General features: G+C 34.9%; 3 protein-coding genes across 6 annotated transcripts in view; all 3 read right to left on the bottom strand.

The window, feature by feature from the left end:
* LOC111493592 overlaps positions 1 to 1,135 on the bottom strand; it is a 6,694-nt gene extending 5,559 nt beyond the window's left edge. The window contains exon 1 of the mRNA XM_023143344.1: positions 980 to 1,135. The gene's annotated coding sequence lies outside the window, so the exon portion shown is untranslated. The remainder of the gene's footprint in view (positions 1 to 979) is intronic.
* Positions 1,136 to 1,836: 701 nt separating this feature from the next.
* On the bottom strand, positions 1,837 to 4,349 carry LOC111493611 (50S ribosomal protein L18). Of its 2 annotated transcripts, none has more exons than XM_023143370.1 (3): positions 4,012 to 4,349; positions 3,544 to 3,684; positions 1,837 to 2,335 (listed from the first exon to the last, which is right to left on the bottom strand). In XM_023143370.1, the coding sequence occupies exons 2-3, from the start codon at positions 3,652 to 3,654 to the stop codon at positions 1,883 to 1,885; spliced, it is 564 nt and encodes a 187-aa protein (XP_022999138.1). In that variant the 5' UTR covers positions 3,655 to 3,684; positions 4,012 to 4,349; the 3' UTR covers positions 1,837 to 1,882. The 2 variants fall into 2 exon arrangements, with proteins under 2 accessions (XP_022999138.1, XP_022999139.1); XM_023143371.1 differs by having other exon boundaries at positions 3,544 to 3,689; positions 4,015 to 4,349.
* A 986-nt stretch (positions 4,350 to 5,335) lies between these two features.
* The window catches only part of LOC111493589 (probable manganese-transporting ATPase PDR2), a 17,526-nt gene continuing 6,095 nt past the window's right edge, over positions 5,336 to 16,766 (bottom strand). For 2 of the 3 annotated variants that reach the window (XM_023143341.1, XM_023143342.1), the window contains 15 exons: positions 16,229 to 16,333; positions 16,035 to 16,145; positions 15,841 to 15,927; positions 15,583 to 15,765; positions 13,500 to 13,550; positions 13,282 to 13,407; positions 12,363 to 12,442; positions 11,403 to 11,511; positions 9,745 to 9,873; positions 8,650 to 8,715; positions 8,383 to 8,454; positions 7,256 to 7,407; positions 7,015 to 7,126; positions 6,817 to 6,933; positions 5,336 to 6,661 (listed from right to left, as the gene is read on the bottom strand). In XM_023143341.1, the coding sequence (XP_022999109.1) occupies positions 5,546 to 6,661; positions 6,817 to 6,933; positions 7,015 to 7,126; positions 7,256 to 7,407; positions 8,383 to 8,454; positions 8,650 to 8,715; positions 9,745 to 9,873; positions 11,403 to 11,511; positions 12,363 to 12,442; positions 13,282 to 13,407; positions 13,500 to 13,550; positions 15,583 to 15,765; positions 15,841 to 15,927; positions 16,035 to 16,145; positions 16,229 to 16,333 (2,616 nt within the window). In that variant the 3' untranslated portion in view covers positions 5,336 to 5,545. The remainder of the gene's footprint in view (positions 6,662 to 6,816; positions 6,934 to 7,014; positions 7,127 to 7,255; positions 7,408 to 8,382; positions 8,455 to 8,649; positions 8,716 to 9,744; positions 9,874 to 11,402; positions 11,512 to 12,362; positions 12,443 to 13,281; positions 13,408 to 13,499; positions 13,551 to 15,582; positions 15,766 to 15,840; positions 15,928 to 16,034; positions 16,146 to 16,228; positions 16,334 to 16,766) is intronic. The other variant, XM_023143340.1, reaches the window with a different exon arrangement.

Below are 16,766 nucleotides of genomic sequence, written 5' to 3'. Positions count from 1 at the left end.
TTTTTTTTTTTTTTTTTTTTTTTTTTTTTTTTTTTTTTTTTTTTTTTTTTTTTTGCCTAATGTAGTGTAAATGCCTAAAATTTCCAGGTTTAACGACCTTCAGTCCAATTCATTCTCATAGTAGCGCCTTGCCTTTTATACATATATTCTAAAAGGTTGCTTCAGGTGTTTCAAGAAATTTTCGAAGAGGGGGTTCCTAATAAAAGAACTAACGAGACTAGCACTTATTTGGATTCCAACAGTCGCTCTGTCAAGGTGAGCTTTCTTTTGTCTCTTAATAGAAAAATCATGGAATATTTCGGTGGAAATACTAAGAGAAGTACTTTCTTTCACCATTGATGGTTCCTAGTCCACTTCTATGAAAGGAAGACAAGTTTTGGATGCTATATCTTTAGAGTGGAGACAGCAGATAAATGTTCACACATGAAGGAAGAAGGCTTCATTCTAGAGGAAAATAGACCATAAAAAACAAAACAATATAAAAATTACAAATAGAGAAAAGAACTCCAATTGCTAAAATGAAGAATAAAGACAATCAGAAGAGGAAAAACCTAATAAAAATTTTCAAACAACTGCGCCAGGCTCCACGCCTAGAATCTAATGCCCTAAACACCCAAAAAAACGCAATACTCTTCTCGAGCCAAATGAACCCAATATATATGTAACTACAAGTAATTGACCTAACTTATCGAGCAGATAGCTTGCTCTAATCCAAATTACAAAGCCCTGGCATAAATGAATATATATACAACTACAAAACCCTAAATTCTGAACCAGAAGTTACGTGCAAAGAACCAAGCCAAAAACACCAAACATACAACTCCCATTTCCCGCAACGAAAACACCAAACATCAGGCAATTCCAGCTCCAGCTCCATCTCATTACCCCCACTCTCTCTCTCTCTCTCTCTCTCTCTCTCGGCAACCTAACAAAGATCAACAATAACTCGCAGATAGAGATAAGAGAAGCTAGCGAGTACCTGGGAAGCCGACGAAAATAGAGAGCGATCCGAGAAGAGAACCGATAATCTGGAAACGATGAACGATCAAGAGAGATGGGGATTTCGTGTTCCCTCGATTGCTTTCCAATGTAACGAAATCTGTCAGAGAAAAGAAAAGAGTGCCTAAATTATTATATTCTTCCAACTTTTAAAAACCTAATATATCTCTATATCTCTTGATGTTTAATATTTTGTTTAACATTCAATTACGTCATTAATAAAATTTTGTAAAATATTAAAAAATAATTTATCCATTAAATAGTCATATTCATAAATTTAACCGATACAAAATTATAAAATTTAGAAATTTATTAGATAAAAAAATTGAATATATTTTACCTTTACCTTATTTTAGTAATTTATTTACAAATTGTTTTCTTAAAAATTTATAAAATGTTGATTAAAATATCATTTTAGTGAACCTATTTTAGTCTTTATATTTGAAGTGTCAAATTTTAATCTTAGAATATTTAATAAAAACTTAAAATATAGTGTATATAAATTTGTTGCTGATTTATTAAAAAAGTGTCCCCAATAATATTTCTTTCATAATATTTAATGAAATTATTATTATTATTAAATAATTTACTAAATTTAAGATTGATTAAAAATATGACATGAACCCTAAAGTATAGAAACCAAAATAGAATTTCGAACGCATAAATCCCACCTTCAATAATCTCTAGAGAGGTTTCGCAGCGAGGATTATCAGTTATCAAGTTTTCATCGTTAGGATTCGAATATTCGCCTTGGATGGTCAGAAACAAACACTACGAACCACACCGAATCGAAACCTTGATATAATAACACACCTAAATAGAAGATTCAGAAAACCATTAATGAAGAATCCAGAAGTGTTATTTCAAAAGGATAATTGGTTGTTTACTCCAGATAGATTTTTACATCAATCCCATTATCAATAAGAGACTGAACCACAGCTCTTATTTTGCCTTCAAATTTATCCCTCTCTCTAGGAGTATAACTAGCAGTATAAACATCAGCTTCTTTAGCCCTCTCAGATAAAATACGGCCTACAGCCAAACAAGCAGGTATGTCCGAACGAGACTTAAGAACAGCTTTGATATCTTTCGAGTTCGTACCTGCAACCGCAACTTGTTTACAAGTCACCCTGTGCGTGAGCGATGCTGAAACAAACCGCTTCGAGATGAACACGTCGAGTGTAAATGGCTCCATGTAGGCTACCGTCCGTTGTTTGAATGATACGTGCTTTTTTGGATTTTTGGATTTCTTCCCCTTTTGGTATGTGTATGGCCTACTATTATCATCGTCTACAAAGTCCTCCACACCAAAGAAACTTCTGGGTGCATAATGAGCCTGTGATAGAGTAATCAAAGGTTTATAAATCTGGCCAAGTAATTTTTCTAATGCAAGAGATGGATTGATTTAAGCAGTATGCAAATGATAATTATCTGTGATCAAAACTTCTGGGATAACATCATGTAGAAGTCAAAAGAGTAGGCAATAAGAGGATATAGGGATTTTCTCTATCATTGTTGGTGTCCAAGGCAAAACTTATATAAGGATTACTATGAAGTTAGTAACGTCCCATGCTCACCACTAGCATATATTGTCCTCTTTGGACTTTCCCTTCGGGCTTTCTATCAAAGTTTAAAACGCGTCTGCTAAAGAGAGGTTTCCACACCCATATAAAAAATGTTTCGTTCCCTCTCCAACAGATGTGGGATCTCACAAAAGCCCTCAACAGTTGATATTGAAAACTCGTAGAATATTTATAATTCTAGTTACCTAGTTTGAAGTTGACACCTCATTAGATGTGATGTAATTCAGCAACAAAGGGGTAGAAATCTTCATTAGTTTTCTGAAATTTGTTTTGCACGTTTGGAAAGATCCCCAGTTTATAAGAGAAATGTCCAGCCATCTAACTAACTACAATAACAGCTATAAAAAACGACTAAGAGTATCCGCCACAAGTCAACAACTGACTAACAAGCCTGTTCCTCACGAAAACAAGAAAATAATAACCAAAACAAGAAAACAGAAAAAGACTAGACTAAAGCCCGTGTTAGCCAATACAACATCTAAGATAGCAACTTCACCATCTGATTATTGGGCCAACTCGTAGTGGATGTTAATGTATCAATATCCTAAATTCTATTAACTCCCAGCTTCTATGTAAAGCTTCTGGGAGGTATCTCTTAAGTTATCTGTAAGAGATTAGGCTATTAGTTTCAGTGTGAAAGCTAGAAGTAACATATACAGTTCCTTAAGCAGTCATGGTGTCGAAGAAAAAGCTAGGGTTCTTTGGATCAACACTGTCAAATACCAAAGGGAATTTGGTTTTAGAAGAAGATCTTTGACAACAAATGCTACTCCAGTAAATTGCTATTGGGTGAAAGTCAATATTGTTTTCTAGTATGAGATGTTACCTCGTTATGTAAATTATGCAAAGAGTGAAATATTGTGATTGTGAAGATGTATTGTGTGTAGTATTTTATATTGGAGGTTTTGCTTAATAGAAAAAATTTTTAAAAATATTGATAGTTAAGGGAAGAAATTTTTACCTCCCCCTTATGAAAGTCACTTGTTGGCACAAACAAATAAGGTCTGGCCCTGTTTACTTCACATGAACAAACCACATGCTTCCGCATATTTCCAAGCAAGTGTTTCAACATCTTCTCCTCCTACTAGCCAACCCCCTTTTGAGCACCTAAAAGATAACAAGAGGCGAAATCTTACATCTCCCAAGTCACATGAACTATCTCAGTTTAAACTACTAAATAAACATCAAGTACATTGGAGAAGGCTTAAATTCATCACGGAAGAACACATACAGATTCAACCTCTATGAGGCATTTTGTCGAACAGTTATCAGGCAATACATAATTCATTCTATCGAACATTTCAAATATCAAAGGCGAGTAACAAACGGAAGAAGCCATGAATCCGAACAAGTTACGTGCATTATTGGCAATCCATAACCAAAACTCCATCAAGAAAACAAAGAAATAATGTGAGGAGCTGAGAGAGAATACCCAATAGGATACAAATGAAGGGGAAAATGGCGAAACAAATTTCTTCAATAATTCAAACTTCTTCCACAGCTTATGCAACAAGTTAACGATCAGCTGCCAGTTCGTTGAGCGACAAATTAAATGGGAGAGAGCGAAGATCAGCGCGGTTGATTTTGGCTCAAAAACTTAGAAAAGAGAGACCAATATGTTAAAGAACAAAGATTGATGCAGCCCGTCTCCTCGCCATTTTCACCAGAACTATACCTTTGTTAGATTTGGTTCCTTATAGCACTTCGGGTCTCTCGAGTCTCAATTCATAAATTAGGGTTTCTATTTTGTTACATTACAACAATCTCATATTTTCGGATTGAAGTCCAATATTTCATAAATTAGGGCTAATATTTTATTTGTAAATTAATTTCCTTTATAATTACTTGTTTTTTTAAAAAATAAATAAATTTTGACCCTTAAATCACTTTTCATTTTTTAAATTTTTAATTTTATGTTACAATGTTAAAGTTTAAGAAGTGCCAGTAATTTTAATTTTCTAATGATATGAATTAATAAAATTTAGAGAGAAACAAAATTAAAACTTTTTTTTTTTTTCAAATTATGAGTTTTGAAATGAATAATCTTCGTGTTTTTGTCAAAATTATTTTTGTGCACCGTATAGGGAATGTGTACTACTTCAACCATATGTGAAAAGTAGAATATCCACTCGACTTTTTAGTTAAGATTGTAATTCTTAACTAAATGAACTAAACTCAAGTATCATAAGATCTCACATTGGTTGGAGAAAAGAACAAAACATTCTTTTAAGAGTGAAAACATCTACTTAACAGAAGCATTTTAAAACTGCAAGATTAACGACGATATGTAACGGGCCAAAATAAACAATATCTGCTAGTGTGGGCTTGGATCGTTACAAATGACACTAGAGTCAGACCCCGAATGGTGTGCTAGCGAGAAAGTTGAATCCCCAAGGAGAGGTGGATTGTGAGATCTCATCGGTTGGAAAGTGGAACAAAGCAAGTATGTAAACATCTATCTAACAGACACATTTTAAAACCGTGAGGCTGAGGCTGATGACGTAACAAACCAAAATAGATAATATTTAGTAGCAGTGGGCTTGAACCGTTACAAATAGTATACTAAGTTCTCAAACGCATATTATGAAAATTCAACAATTTTCATTCAACATACAAACAATGCACATAACAATAACATAATGTAGCATCAAACACGGTATGAGCTTTGATTAGATTAGGATAAAGCAACGATCACTAATTGTGTCATTTATACATCGTTTGAATTTGAAAAAAAATAATAAAAAAAAAATTAAAAAAAAAACATCATCCAACAAAAAGTTGTCAGTTTAAAAACTACCCATAAACAGCAACTCTACTCCTAAATTTTTGAAGTAATTTTGACAAAATTCCACCACTTAGTAAGGCCTCAGTGGCAAATATAAATCATCATATCCTTCCTTTCTATTCCTACAATACATGGCCTCAATCCCATTCTACTGATTCCAAACAAAAAAGAAATTCACTCACAGCTGTTTCTTCTTCTCCAGATTAGCAGCTGCCAGTCGTTGTCGCTTTCGCCATGCCGGGATTTTACCTGGGAACATCCATCTCAATAGTCTTTCCCAGGAGTAACAGCACAAGAACATAAGAAGTGCCCAAGCTAGAAGCTTATCCCTCAATCCCGCAGGCAGTGGAACCAGTTTCAGCAAGTCGTTGAGATCTCTGAACAAATCCGAGGTAATAACGGTGAAGAAACCAACCGCAGCCAAAAGAGCGTATAAGAATGGCTTGTTTTCGGATACGCTCTGGTTGAAGGGATGACCCATGTAGTTTACAGAAAAGGTTGCCACCTGAAGCATCATGCTTACCATGTATGAAACTGTGTTAACCAAGTTGGGATGAAAATCTGAATCTGGCTCTATACATTCATCAGGCATGTGCTTTTCGGCTTCTTTCACTGAAGACATCAAGAAAAATAAGTGGATAGCAAATTGGCCTAACAGAGAAAGGAGAACATAAGAACAAAAGATGTGTGGATGGGGGCGTTCAGCTGAAAGTGTTGGAAGGGGGCGCGCATGTGAGATGAACAGAAAGAAGGCTGCTGTGAATACTCCACTGATGGTCGCTTGAACATCGCCAAGCTTTACACCGTCCAAATACATAACACTGAGTACATAGGCGGTAGCGAGGCAGTTGAGACCGAGTATTTTGAACATCTGGAGAGTTGTCACCAGAGTACTTCGACCTTGGCGAATAATGTCCGTAGTCGGGGCAACAGAAGCATGCTTTGCTGTGAATGGTGATGCCATGGATGCATCTCCAAGCTTGACAATAGGGGCGGAGCGCCCATCACCCTCTTCATTTAACTCATCCATAAGTTTCTTTAGCTTCTGTCTTTGCATCTCGGCAGGTGTCCGTGCACGGTTACTAGCTTGCTCAGTAGCAGAATCCAGTTTTGCACTACCTTTGCTTTTTGAAGAACCTTCTCCAGCTAGAAGTGGTTTTCCTGATGATTCGGATGAAAGCTTAGATTTCTTCGACTTTGCAGACCGAGCAGCGTCATCTTTAGATGCTTCTGAAGAAGAGTTGCCACTTTGAGGAGGAGGGACAGCGTTCAGGAGAGCAATTCCTACATGGGCCTGATAAACAAGGAAGGGAATTACAAGTGCTATAGAGAATAGAAATTCATCTCAAACATCCAAGTTAAATGTTCTAGAACAAAATCTATCTGCTGCTCCACATTAAAATTGTTAACGCCCTAAAAGGTAAGTCGATAAACATCTTAAGACAAAACCTGTTTCAAAGCACCGACATCGTTCGTTCCATCCCCACACATCAACGTCATTCTTCCTACTGTTTTAAAAGTGGTCAATATGAGTTCTTTCTGCTCAGGAGCAACTCTTGCAAAAACCTGATAGACCAGTTCAGATATACGGCATCAAGTTGGCATCATTGCAAGGAACAATATTCTTACAAAAGAGAGATCGAGAACCTTAACGTATGGAATAACATCCAGCACAGTGAAGGTGCGTTGTAGCATTTCGATGCAGTCACCTCCAATACACAGATCATACATCTCCGATAAATCTCCCACCTCTTTCTCTCTGAGGATAAAGAAATCATGTAAATGTAAACACTAACATATGTGGGAAAAAGATGTAAATCAGCACGGTTGAGAAGCATGGGGAAAAAATAGAACCAAAGTGAGGACCTTAAATACTCATAAAATTCACCTGTAGGGAACTGTCTGTAACTCATCTGGGGAGAGCCATTCATATTCCTCAGTTCCCTTCTTTGAATTGAGAATTAAAATCTGCTTTGAGGTAATATGAACTTGGCTAGCTACGTGGCACGCTGTTAAAGCTTGGTCACCAGTAATCATTACCTGATATAACAGAAAAGCATGTATTTCACTCAAGAAACTTGCTTCAGAGTGATACAGAAAGAGATCGAACCATTTCAAAACATTTATTTTCAACTTAGAAAAGTTGGACTTATTATATATTTGTAAGAAACCAAATTTTTATGGAGAAGATGAAGGAATACAAGGGTATATGGAAAGAAATAGGTCCAATAGGTCCGAAAAAAGAGGAGTCCATTCTTGTTAAGAAAAAGACTCTAATCTAAAACAATAAGACCAAGAACAAAATTACATAAATGTATAGTGACCGACATCCATAAAGAATGATAGGTAGGTTGCAAATATAAGAAAAAATTACTAAGCAGATGGCAGAATCCTATAAGACATAACGAGGCCTACAAGACTGCCTTGATAAATCAATCGAGTTTGCAGTTACATGATATACAAAGGAGATCGAAAGATTAAGGGTTTCAGTGATCAAAGAAAATTCTTACCGCCATGGTTAAAATCCAGATGATATTAAAAATTCAATAGACGTGGACTTCCACATTTGAGTTGAATCTTTGTATTATCAGAACAATTAAAGATTATACTTAGAATAGCTCTGTCATTAATTACCGTGGGTTGACATTCAGATTCTATTGAGAATATAAGAACTAATAATTGAGTATATTTCCAAAAGTTATAGTTCTCGTAATGTCTTGTTCATCCAGTTAGATGCTTAATCCAGAAAATCTGATTTTCGAAGAATAAAAGTCTTTCACTTCGGAATGCATAAACTAAAGAACATATGCAGTTTCACAACAGAACAAATCCATTGGTACTGATTAATTCATTCTACAGCCTCTCATCATAGACGCATAAAATGAATAATGGAAAGAATATTAGTTCCTTAAGAAATTGATAATGATGCTCTTAAACCTCACTGATATAGTAAACCAACAAGTATTTTCTATTAGTCACAATTAAGTGGAAATAATTAGGCTGGATAAACTGTACCAAGTCATGGGATGATACTTTAAGCTCAGATAATATTGTAGCCGAATCTGCTCGAATTGGACAATTGAACACCTGGAATGTAATTAATGAACATTAAACAAAAGAGAAACAGAAACGAAAGAGAAACAGAAAAAATAGCTCTAATTGCAAGGTGAATATTTCGTAAGAATGGAGAATCAATTATGGGTGGACAAAAGAACGAGTGGTTTTCCAAATGATTAAAATCAGATATTAAAAATGAAACAAGAGAGAGGAAGTCCTGATTACCGCAAAACCTGCAAATGTAAGGTCACTCTCCACCAAGTCCCTATCCAGGGCTCTAGCTTCACTAACCTACAATATTGGAAAGAAATAGAAACCAGCCAGGTAAATGAAGCATTTATATAATGAAATTACAGATTTATGTACATTCCATTTCAAATAGTACAAAATATTGATGACAATGGCAGCAATAAAGAAGAAAATGACAATGATCCAAGGAACATGGACACAAACATGAGAAAATCCAGACAATGAGATATAACATTTTCTAAGAAGTTAGGTCATGGGCACTTTCAATGAAATATATTTTAATATACTTTTCCACCTATTAATACTACAATAAACTACAGAACTTCCATCTTCATCTACTCAATCTAAAGCAACTTTAAATAATGTTAAATAAAGTGTGTATCTTCTTGGACAAAATGTTATTTAACAACAAAATAAGAGCAACTTCCCTCAATATATACGTCTTTACAAAGGGGAAAACACAAAAAACTTGATCTGAGCAGTGAAAAATTACTTTTACGCAGATTTATTAATAGAAATATAATTATTTTTTTCGTTTGTTATTTATTTAAATATTATTGTTCAGTTCCAATAGATTTTCATCCTTCCTTACATTAAATCTAAGATCCTTACGTGAATAATTTCACTTGATTAAAAGAAGACTTTTCTTTTTCTAACGTTTCTATGAATAGTTTTGTTCATTTTCTCTGTTGCATGTGTCACTCAATATATTCCCCTTCATGCTCAAATATGGCCATAACATGTTCAAGATTTTACAAGTAATTTAAAAGATCAGAGATTTCAATCACACGTCCAGCATGTCTCCAGTGTATGTTCAAACATGCTTGTGCGGATAAACAACAATGTGCTCAAATAGAGTGCCCATGTTTCCGAGACAAAGATGGTGATCGTGAAAATCACAGTTGGAAAAATAACCCAAAGAAAAAAATGAAACTGTCAACTGTGACAATAACAGGGACAACTAAAATGGCAACGATGATCTTGGCGAAAACATACAAAATAGTGAATGGTCATTTTAAATTTATGCATAGATGTGGAAGGAGGGAGGGGGTGATGGGACGAATATCTTACTGTCATGTCTGGAAGTGATTTGTAAGCAAGAGCAAGGACACGGGAACCTTGTCGTGTATATTTCTTATACGTCTCAACATAAAATGAAGGCATATCCGTGAGCCTCTCCTGGATGGTTTCGGGGGCACCCTGAAATGAAGAGACCAAGTTTATTTAAACGGGGGAGGTTAAAACAATTCTTTGCATGGCAAATAACAAACTCGACATGTAACTCTGGTGCTAGAATCTAAATACTTATATTCAGGCCAATGCATGCTAGATGTGTCCCTAGCATGTCCTAACATGTCTGAAATTAAAATACAATAACATCATTCTTTCGTTTCATCCTTGTGTTCCCAAATTACATTCTTGATGCAAATCTATGGGCATATCTTACTAGTTTCGTGAAGAACTCAAACACTTAAAGTGTTCATACTTCATGAAAGTTAATACAACTATGAGACAAAGAATTCATACAATTTTCCACCAAAATCGATTTCAATATAATCAAATTGCTACACCGCACCTGTTCATTCTAGCCTCTAATTGAACTTTGGCAAGCGAGCTTTTCTAAATTTTATGGCACAAGAGAAATAGGAGGGTCTTAATGGGTTTAAGAAGCCTGGGAAGGAGGTTTAGGGAGCGACCATTTCCCTGGCTCTCTATGAGCTTTCTAAGAGATTTGTAGTTGACCTTTTATATTCTATTCTTAACAACTAGAGCAGTTTTCTTGTAATTTTACCTTTTCTTCTCTTTTTATTAAATCCATAAATTTCATTAATAAAATGAAACATACTAAAAGGGAGGAAGTCCTCCAAGAATAATGGGGTTTCAAAAAACCCCTCCAATTAACACAAATATTGCTAAGCATATCATTACAAAATGATCTATCTAGCATACACCAAGTAGTTGATGCATACAAAATTAGAACATATGGATAAGTGGGGTTTCTCTTCATCTTCCCGAGGTTCTATTCTTCTTGTGGCTCTTCTTGTTGAAAAGTTTCATCAATAAAGAGAGAGGATCAACCACATTAGGACTGCCCAACAATAATTCCATCATGATCAGTGGAATTAGTGATTTTTAAGGCATTTGGATCTTTCAAATTAAGAAGCGGATCATGCACTACGGATCCCTTTGAACCAACAGCTACTTCGTTCAACTTATCTTTATACAACAAAATAAATTCATCTTCCAGCAAATTTGAAATGTCTTTGAATGATAAATCACCATGAACTTGGAGTATCAACAGAAACTATATCACCAAAACAGAGAGAGAAACTTCTAATGCTACCATCCTTCACAACAATTTCTACTGGAATGAAGTCATAAATGTTCTTCTTAACTTCAATTAGGGCAGTTGAAAGAAAGTTGCTAGTTATATTGGCATGGCTTTTGGTCTGTTTCGTCTCAGTTGTCGTTTATTTGGGCCATTCTTTTTCAAAGCCCCTTATATATGCCTTCATTCAATTTCATGAAAGTTGGTTTCTTTTAAAAAAAATAATAAGTAAAAGAATCTAGCCTCATTTAAAAGATTGGTTGTGCTGGTTTTTTTTTTCAGTTACCCATTGTATATCCTTTCAGATTCTCAATGAAAGTATGGTTCTTCATCCCAAAAAGGAAAGGGAAAAAAAGTAAGTTTAACACGTATGATGGACATGAAGAGGAAACAATCAGACCTTCACAAATGCAAGAAATTCCTCTTGAAGGCGTACAACAACTGCCATTCTCTTCAAATGTGAAGCAAAGTGGTGCCTCTGAACAATCTGGACAGCGTGCCCACTTCCCCTGCAATTAATTAAAAACAAATTCTATAATGAAAATAAAGAAAAATGCATAGCCATGCAGAGTTAGATGACTATAAGAACTAAATGTCTCACCTAGAGAAAAACAGAAAAAGCAGTTGCTGATGCACAAAACTTAAAGCAGGAATTTTTTTTTTTTTTTTTTTGATAACCCAAAATATGTAATGAAGAATGAAGAGGATAAGATAAAATGCTTAAGTAACATTGAACGTGAATTCAAAGTGCATGGATGACTGTTCTAAAAAGTAAAGGCACGGGCATAAAGATCGCACAAAGTACAATCGTAGCATCTACCTTCCGTGGAAATGTCTATGTAGTTTCACTCAAATGTCTATGTTATGAAATTTGGCATGGCGTGTTTGTGTATGGAAGAGAGAGAGTTAAAAACAAGTACATTGCCACTTACGTGTATATCTAAAGCTTCTACTAAGACTTACTAACCATCATGGGGACCCTAAACAAAGAGAACAAGTTGTGAAACAAATGGACTGGATGAGAGTAAGTCTACCTCTTTCAGTATTAGCAAGCTTGGGTATTAACATTTGAGGGAGGTGAACAAAAAAAAACAATTTATAACCTGAAACAAATCTAAATTTGTATCTTATCGTTGACAGTTTGACCATGGCCCACCGTGCAACATTTTACATGCTGAGATAATACATGTAAACATAAAATTTAAGTTATAAATTTGATCATATTCCATAGGATATCAGATTTAAACTAAAACTTCAATCAATTTAAGGAATCTTTCTACATTATAATTTACATATATAAGTACATCGACACATAAATTCATATGTTTGTGGAACCTTAAAAGAAAGGAGGGGAACATACTTTCTGGGAATGGCTTTCTCATCAGATTTGTAAGCCCAATCAACTCCCTTGAGTGCAGCCTTTTCAAGAGGATCCCCCACCTATCGAAAAGTGAGAACAGATAAAGTAATGTTCCCAGATGTAACTTTAATATGAATGTTGAATGAATTAAAAAAAAAAAAAAAAAGAATATATTTTGACACGTGCAAACAAATAAATACCCTTTATCTAAGCTGCATATGAATATATATCTGAAAGGTACAATATGCAAGCAGGACCATCGAATCCCCCTTGGCAGAAACTTGGGAACCATTATTATGTGAAAGTTTTTGGTTTGGGATAGTTCGGGTTATTTAGTTTTCAACATTTTCTTTCGAGAGGGATTGGATGGTCCTGCTTGTATATAGAATTTATATTCACGATTTCTGTGAACATAGAAACTATAATATCTGTCACACAACCTCCTCAACCATGAAGTATTTGGGTTGGGATAGTTCGAGTTATTTACGTTATTTGTTCAAATTCTTAAAAGAGTAAGAAATAATAATAATAATAATAATAATAATAATAATCCACTAAGAGAGGCCTAGAACGAAACACCCGGGCCAAGGCCACTCCAACATAGAGGAAATGCATTTGGTCAAAGGTAGCAGGAGCGGTTTCAAAATTGAAATAAATGTTTAAATACACTTGCTCCAAATGTATATCCAACAAGTGCCAGCAAAGTACAAGGTTTGGATGTCCAAGGCAACGTGTTTCATGAGATAATGTCAAATCAACCCCATTAATAACAACCTTTTCAAGCAGAGATTCCCACCCAGTTGAAAAGTGAAAACCAAATACAGTGTTCCATACGCAATATTTTGTAAGAAGCATATTCACGCAAACTTTTCTTTTCATGGATAGTTATATCAAGAATTCAAGAACGAAGCTAGCTTACCAACTTGTTGTCCACAAACACCAATGCATGGCAAGAAGCCAGAATTTCAACTGTGCGCAAAGACACACTAGTCATGTCAGTTTCCAAATCCTCCTTATCACTCACCCCAACTACTCCTCGAAACTCCTACAGATGCCCAGATAGTGAAGAATAAACATCTTCAATAGAATTACATAATGGATAACTATTTCCGTATGATGAGTTCAATATGAACAAACCATGTCATCTGATGTCAACGTTCCTGTTTTATCGAAACAACAAATATCAACCTGCAGAAAAAAAAATAATAAAAAAAATTAATTACAAATACACACATAGAAAGGTACTAACATGCCAACCCAACAAAAACAGAATAAAAACGAACTTACACAACACAGATTTATGTATTACAGCTCTAAAAAGGCAATACATCAACACAAAGCCAGAACCAAAACCAACCGATATCAGAGCTACAAAATAATATTAAGAAAACAATAAACATTACAAACAGCCCCAATTGTTGGCGATTAGATATAAACTTAAAGATAATCACAAACAAGTCTAAGACATTCAACCGTCCAAAATCAGTTAAAACACCAAGGAAAAGCCATAATAAACTGCATCAAACTCCAAGTCCTTGATAGGACCCGGATCTTGAAAATAGAAGCAAACAAGTAACATTGAAATTGTATTACAAAATAAAGAAAGAAGATATTACAATATCCAAGCACTTCGAGAGGCCAAAACTTTCCCAAATTTTACCTCCCCATTTATAACCAACTCCCTCAAAAACGTATTGTCTAATAACAAACATGCGCAGATAGTATCTTAATAATACTGATTAATAATCCTTTAGTTGATACTAATATGAATAATCCTTTGGTTGAATTTCATTCAGGAAATAAACACCCAATCTTTTCTTACATCTATTTTTCTTTTTATCACTTGGTACAAAGTGAACGCTCCCTTTGTAATTATAGTTCATCTTCTCTAATAACCAATTGGAGATGTTTGTTTATAATCCATTGGATAGGATATCATATTTTTGTAATTTCATTCAATCAATGAAAATTTACAGTTTCCTATAAAAAATAAAAAAGCATCTTAATAATGCTAACATTTCCCAACTAATATTCCTCATATATAGACAAATAGACAGTTCGCACTGTGTTATCACCATTGTGGCTCCAACATAACATTCCTTGTAAATAAGAGCTCTATTCTAAATCAATTTTACAAAGCATTTAAATCCTCGAGTGTTTGGACTAGATAGCATGCACCTTGACAATTCCCACGGAATAACCGCCGAACCTTAATACATTTAATTGCCAAGGTAACTCACAAATAAGTTCAATTTTTTTTATAAAAAAATATAGTTTTGTGGTTTTGTACAGTTTACAGCCTCTAAATGAGGTAACCAACACAAAATTTTGTAATTACACTACTCTCCTTGTCAACCTAGATTGTACGGTCTTCTTCTTGTACATCCTTTGGTTTGGGGAGGGATCCTTGTCCCTTTGTCCTTTAGGTTGTTGGTTTTGTGGAATTTAGTGATTTATCGTTTCTTATTCAAAAGAAAAAAAAAAAGGGTAACACATAGTATGTTAAATCCTAACCCGAACTTAAACTCAACTCAGTCCCTCTAAACCATTTATACATAGCACTAATTGCTCATCGTGGTTAGTATAACTCTCTTCTTCTATAAGCCTGCCTTGCACAAAGAACTCATAGGAGCGCAATAATCTGCCTTTACACTACCAAGCTACTTAGAATCTATCGTCTCTCCTCTTCCAACAATTTGATATCATTTGGTCCCACCACTCATCCATGCCCAACGCCATTGACCAGCTTCTTTGGGGATGTGCAGTCAATATTGTTTTATAAGAAATTTGAAGTAAACATGAACTTTCAATAACACAGGTAAAACCATTAAAAAAAAAATAATAATAAAAAATAAAAAACTGGAGATCATGCTCTTCAATGACTCTTGGTGTATGGCTTCTACTCGCTTTTGTATTTATGATATTTACCACCCATTTTTGTAATTCTTCTTTCATTAATGATCGTTTTGGTTTCTTATCAAAATAAGATATTTCCCAATGGAAGCTTTATAATTTTGTAATGGCATGACAACTGATAGAAAGTTGTCTTACCAGTTAATACGCCAAAGGTTGGAAATACAAAACAATGAATAAATATATCATGCATATGATCTGAAGATAAATTAACGATCTCACATTGTGTAAAGAAGAAAAGAGTTTGAAGTGGACTTAATTGCAAAAACAGAGGTGAAAATTCACCAGACAGGCAGAGGCAAACTACCTTTCCAGCAAATGGTATTCGGAAAGGCTCTGTACAAAATATTCCCCGACGTGCCAGAGCAATTAATGATGTATTAACGGCTATTGACAGTTCCATTGGTAGTTCAGGAGGAATTACAGAAGTGATTATAAGTGAGCAACTAAGGAAAAGCTTGTACTTGCTTCTCGTGGGATCTTCCAATCCCTGCATCGAAGAAACTAACTTCACCCTATATCATTGAGATCTACAACTTGAGCACAGAAAAGCATGTCACCTTACCTTTACAAGTACGTAACCAGCAGCTATAACGGCAAATACAACTAAGAACATGATAAATAGGCCACTTTCCCAACTGTTAGCTGTAACCTACAATTGGAGCAAAAGGTAAATACATATATATTATTGTATCTTGGACAATAAGCTTAGTACAAAGTTCATTACAGTTGCAAACCAATAAATGTCAAATTAGTTACCCTCTCCGTAGAAAATAAAATTGTGCGCATTAGTTTCCCTTGACTTGTTTCGAAACCAGTCCTCAAAACAACTGCTAGGCAGCCACCATCAGGGGTTCTAAGAGGAAAGGTCTGTTCCACCCAATAAATCATAAAAATGAGAATATTCACAAGATCAAAACTAAAGCCACCAAATTTCTTTCAAGAAAAACTACCTTATCTGGAGTATGCTGCAATATTTTGGTCCCACCAAATAACATATGACTTTTGTCTCTTTTAGCTGATAACTTCTCCTCAATTCCTCTCCCAGATATTGAAACCTGGGAAGGTAAGCTCTATTTAATGTGGTTATGAAGCATAGATATAAAATCTTTCATATCCTTCTCAACCCTAATAAAGCACCCCACTCAGGAACTTATTTAAATAACTCAGCTTCACATTAATATTATTTAACAAAACTATTATATAGATACTATAGGTTAAGTAAGAAAAAGAATACCTAGCTGAAATGCTTTCTTGAAATTTGAGTTGTAACTTTTCAAAACTATTCAGTACTTGAAATTAATTCTTGTAATTTTAGGTATTAACTTGCGAGTATACATAGCTTCAGCTTTAGGTAGCTATTCAGTTATGATTGTTGTAGAAAGTATGCTATTTTGAACATTCTGGATGTTGTCAGCTCTTCTTTTTCGTCTTTTTTTTTTTTTTTTTTTGGGGGGGGGGGGGGGGGGGGGGGGGGGGGGGGGGGGGGGG

Source organism: Cucurbita maxima, unplaced genomic scaffold (genome assembly GCF_002738345.1).
Source record: "Cucurbita maxima cultivar Rimu unplaced genomic scaffold, Cmax_1.0 Cma_Scf00019, whole genome shotgun sequence".
NCBI classification, from domain to species: domain Eukaryota; kingdom Viridiplantae; phylum Streptophyta; class Magnoliopsida; order Cucurbitales; family Cucurbitaceae; genus Cucurbita; species Cucurbita maxima.
This window is presented reverse-complemented; position numbering and strand designations above follow the sequence as displayed.

Coding starts and splice junctions, on each gene's coding strand:
- LOC111493611 (XM_023143370.1), bottom strand. CDS start 3,654: ATGTTGAAACACTTGCTTGGAAATATGCGGAAGCATGTGGTTTGTTCA. Junction 2,336..3,543: donor GTGACTTTCATAAGGGGGAG/GTAAAAATTTCT, acceptor ACTCTATCACAG/GCTCATTATGCACCCAGAAG.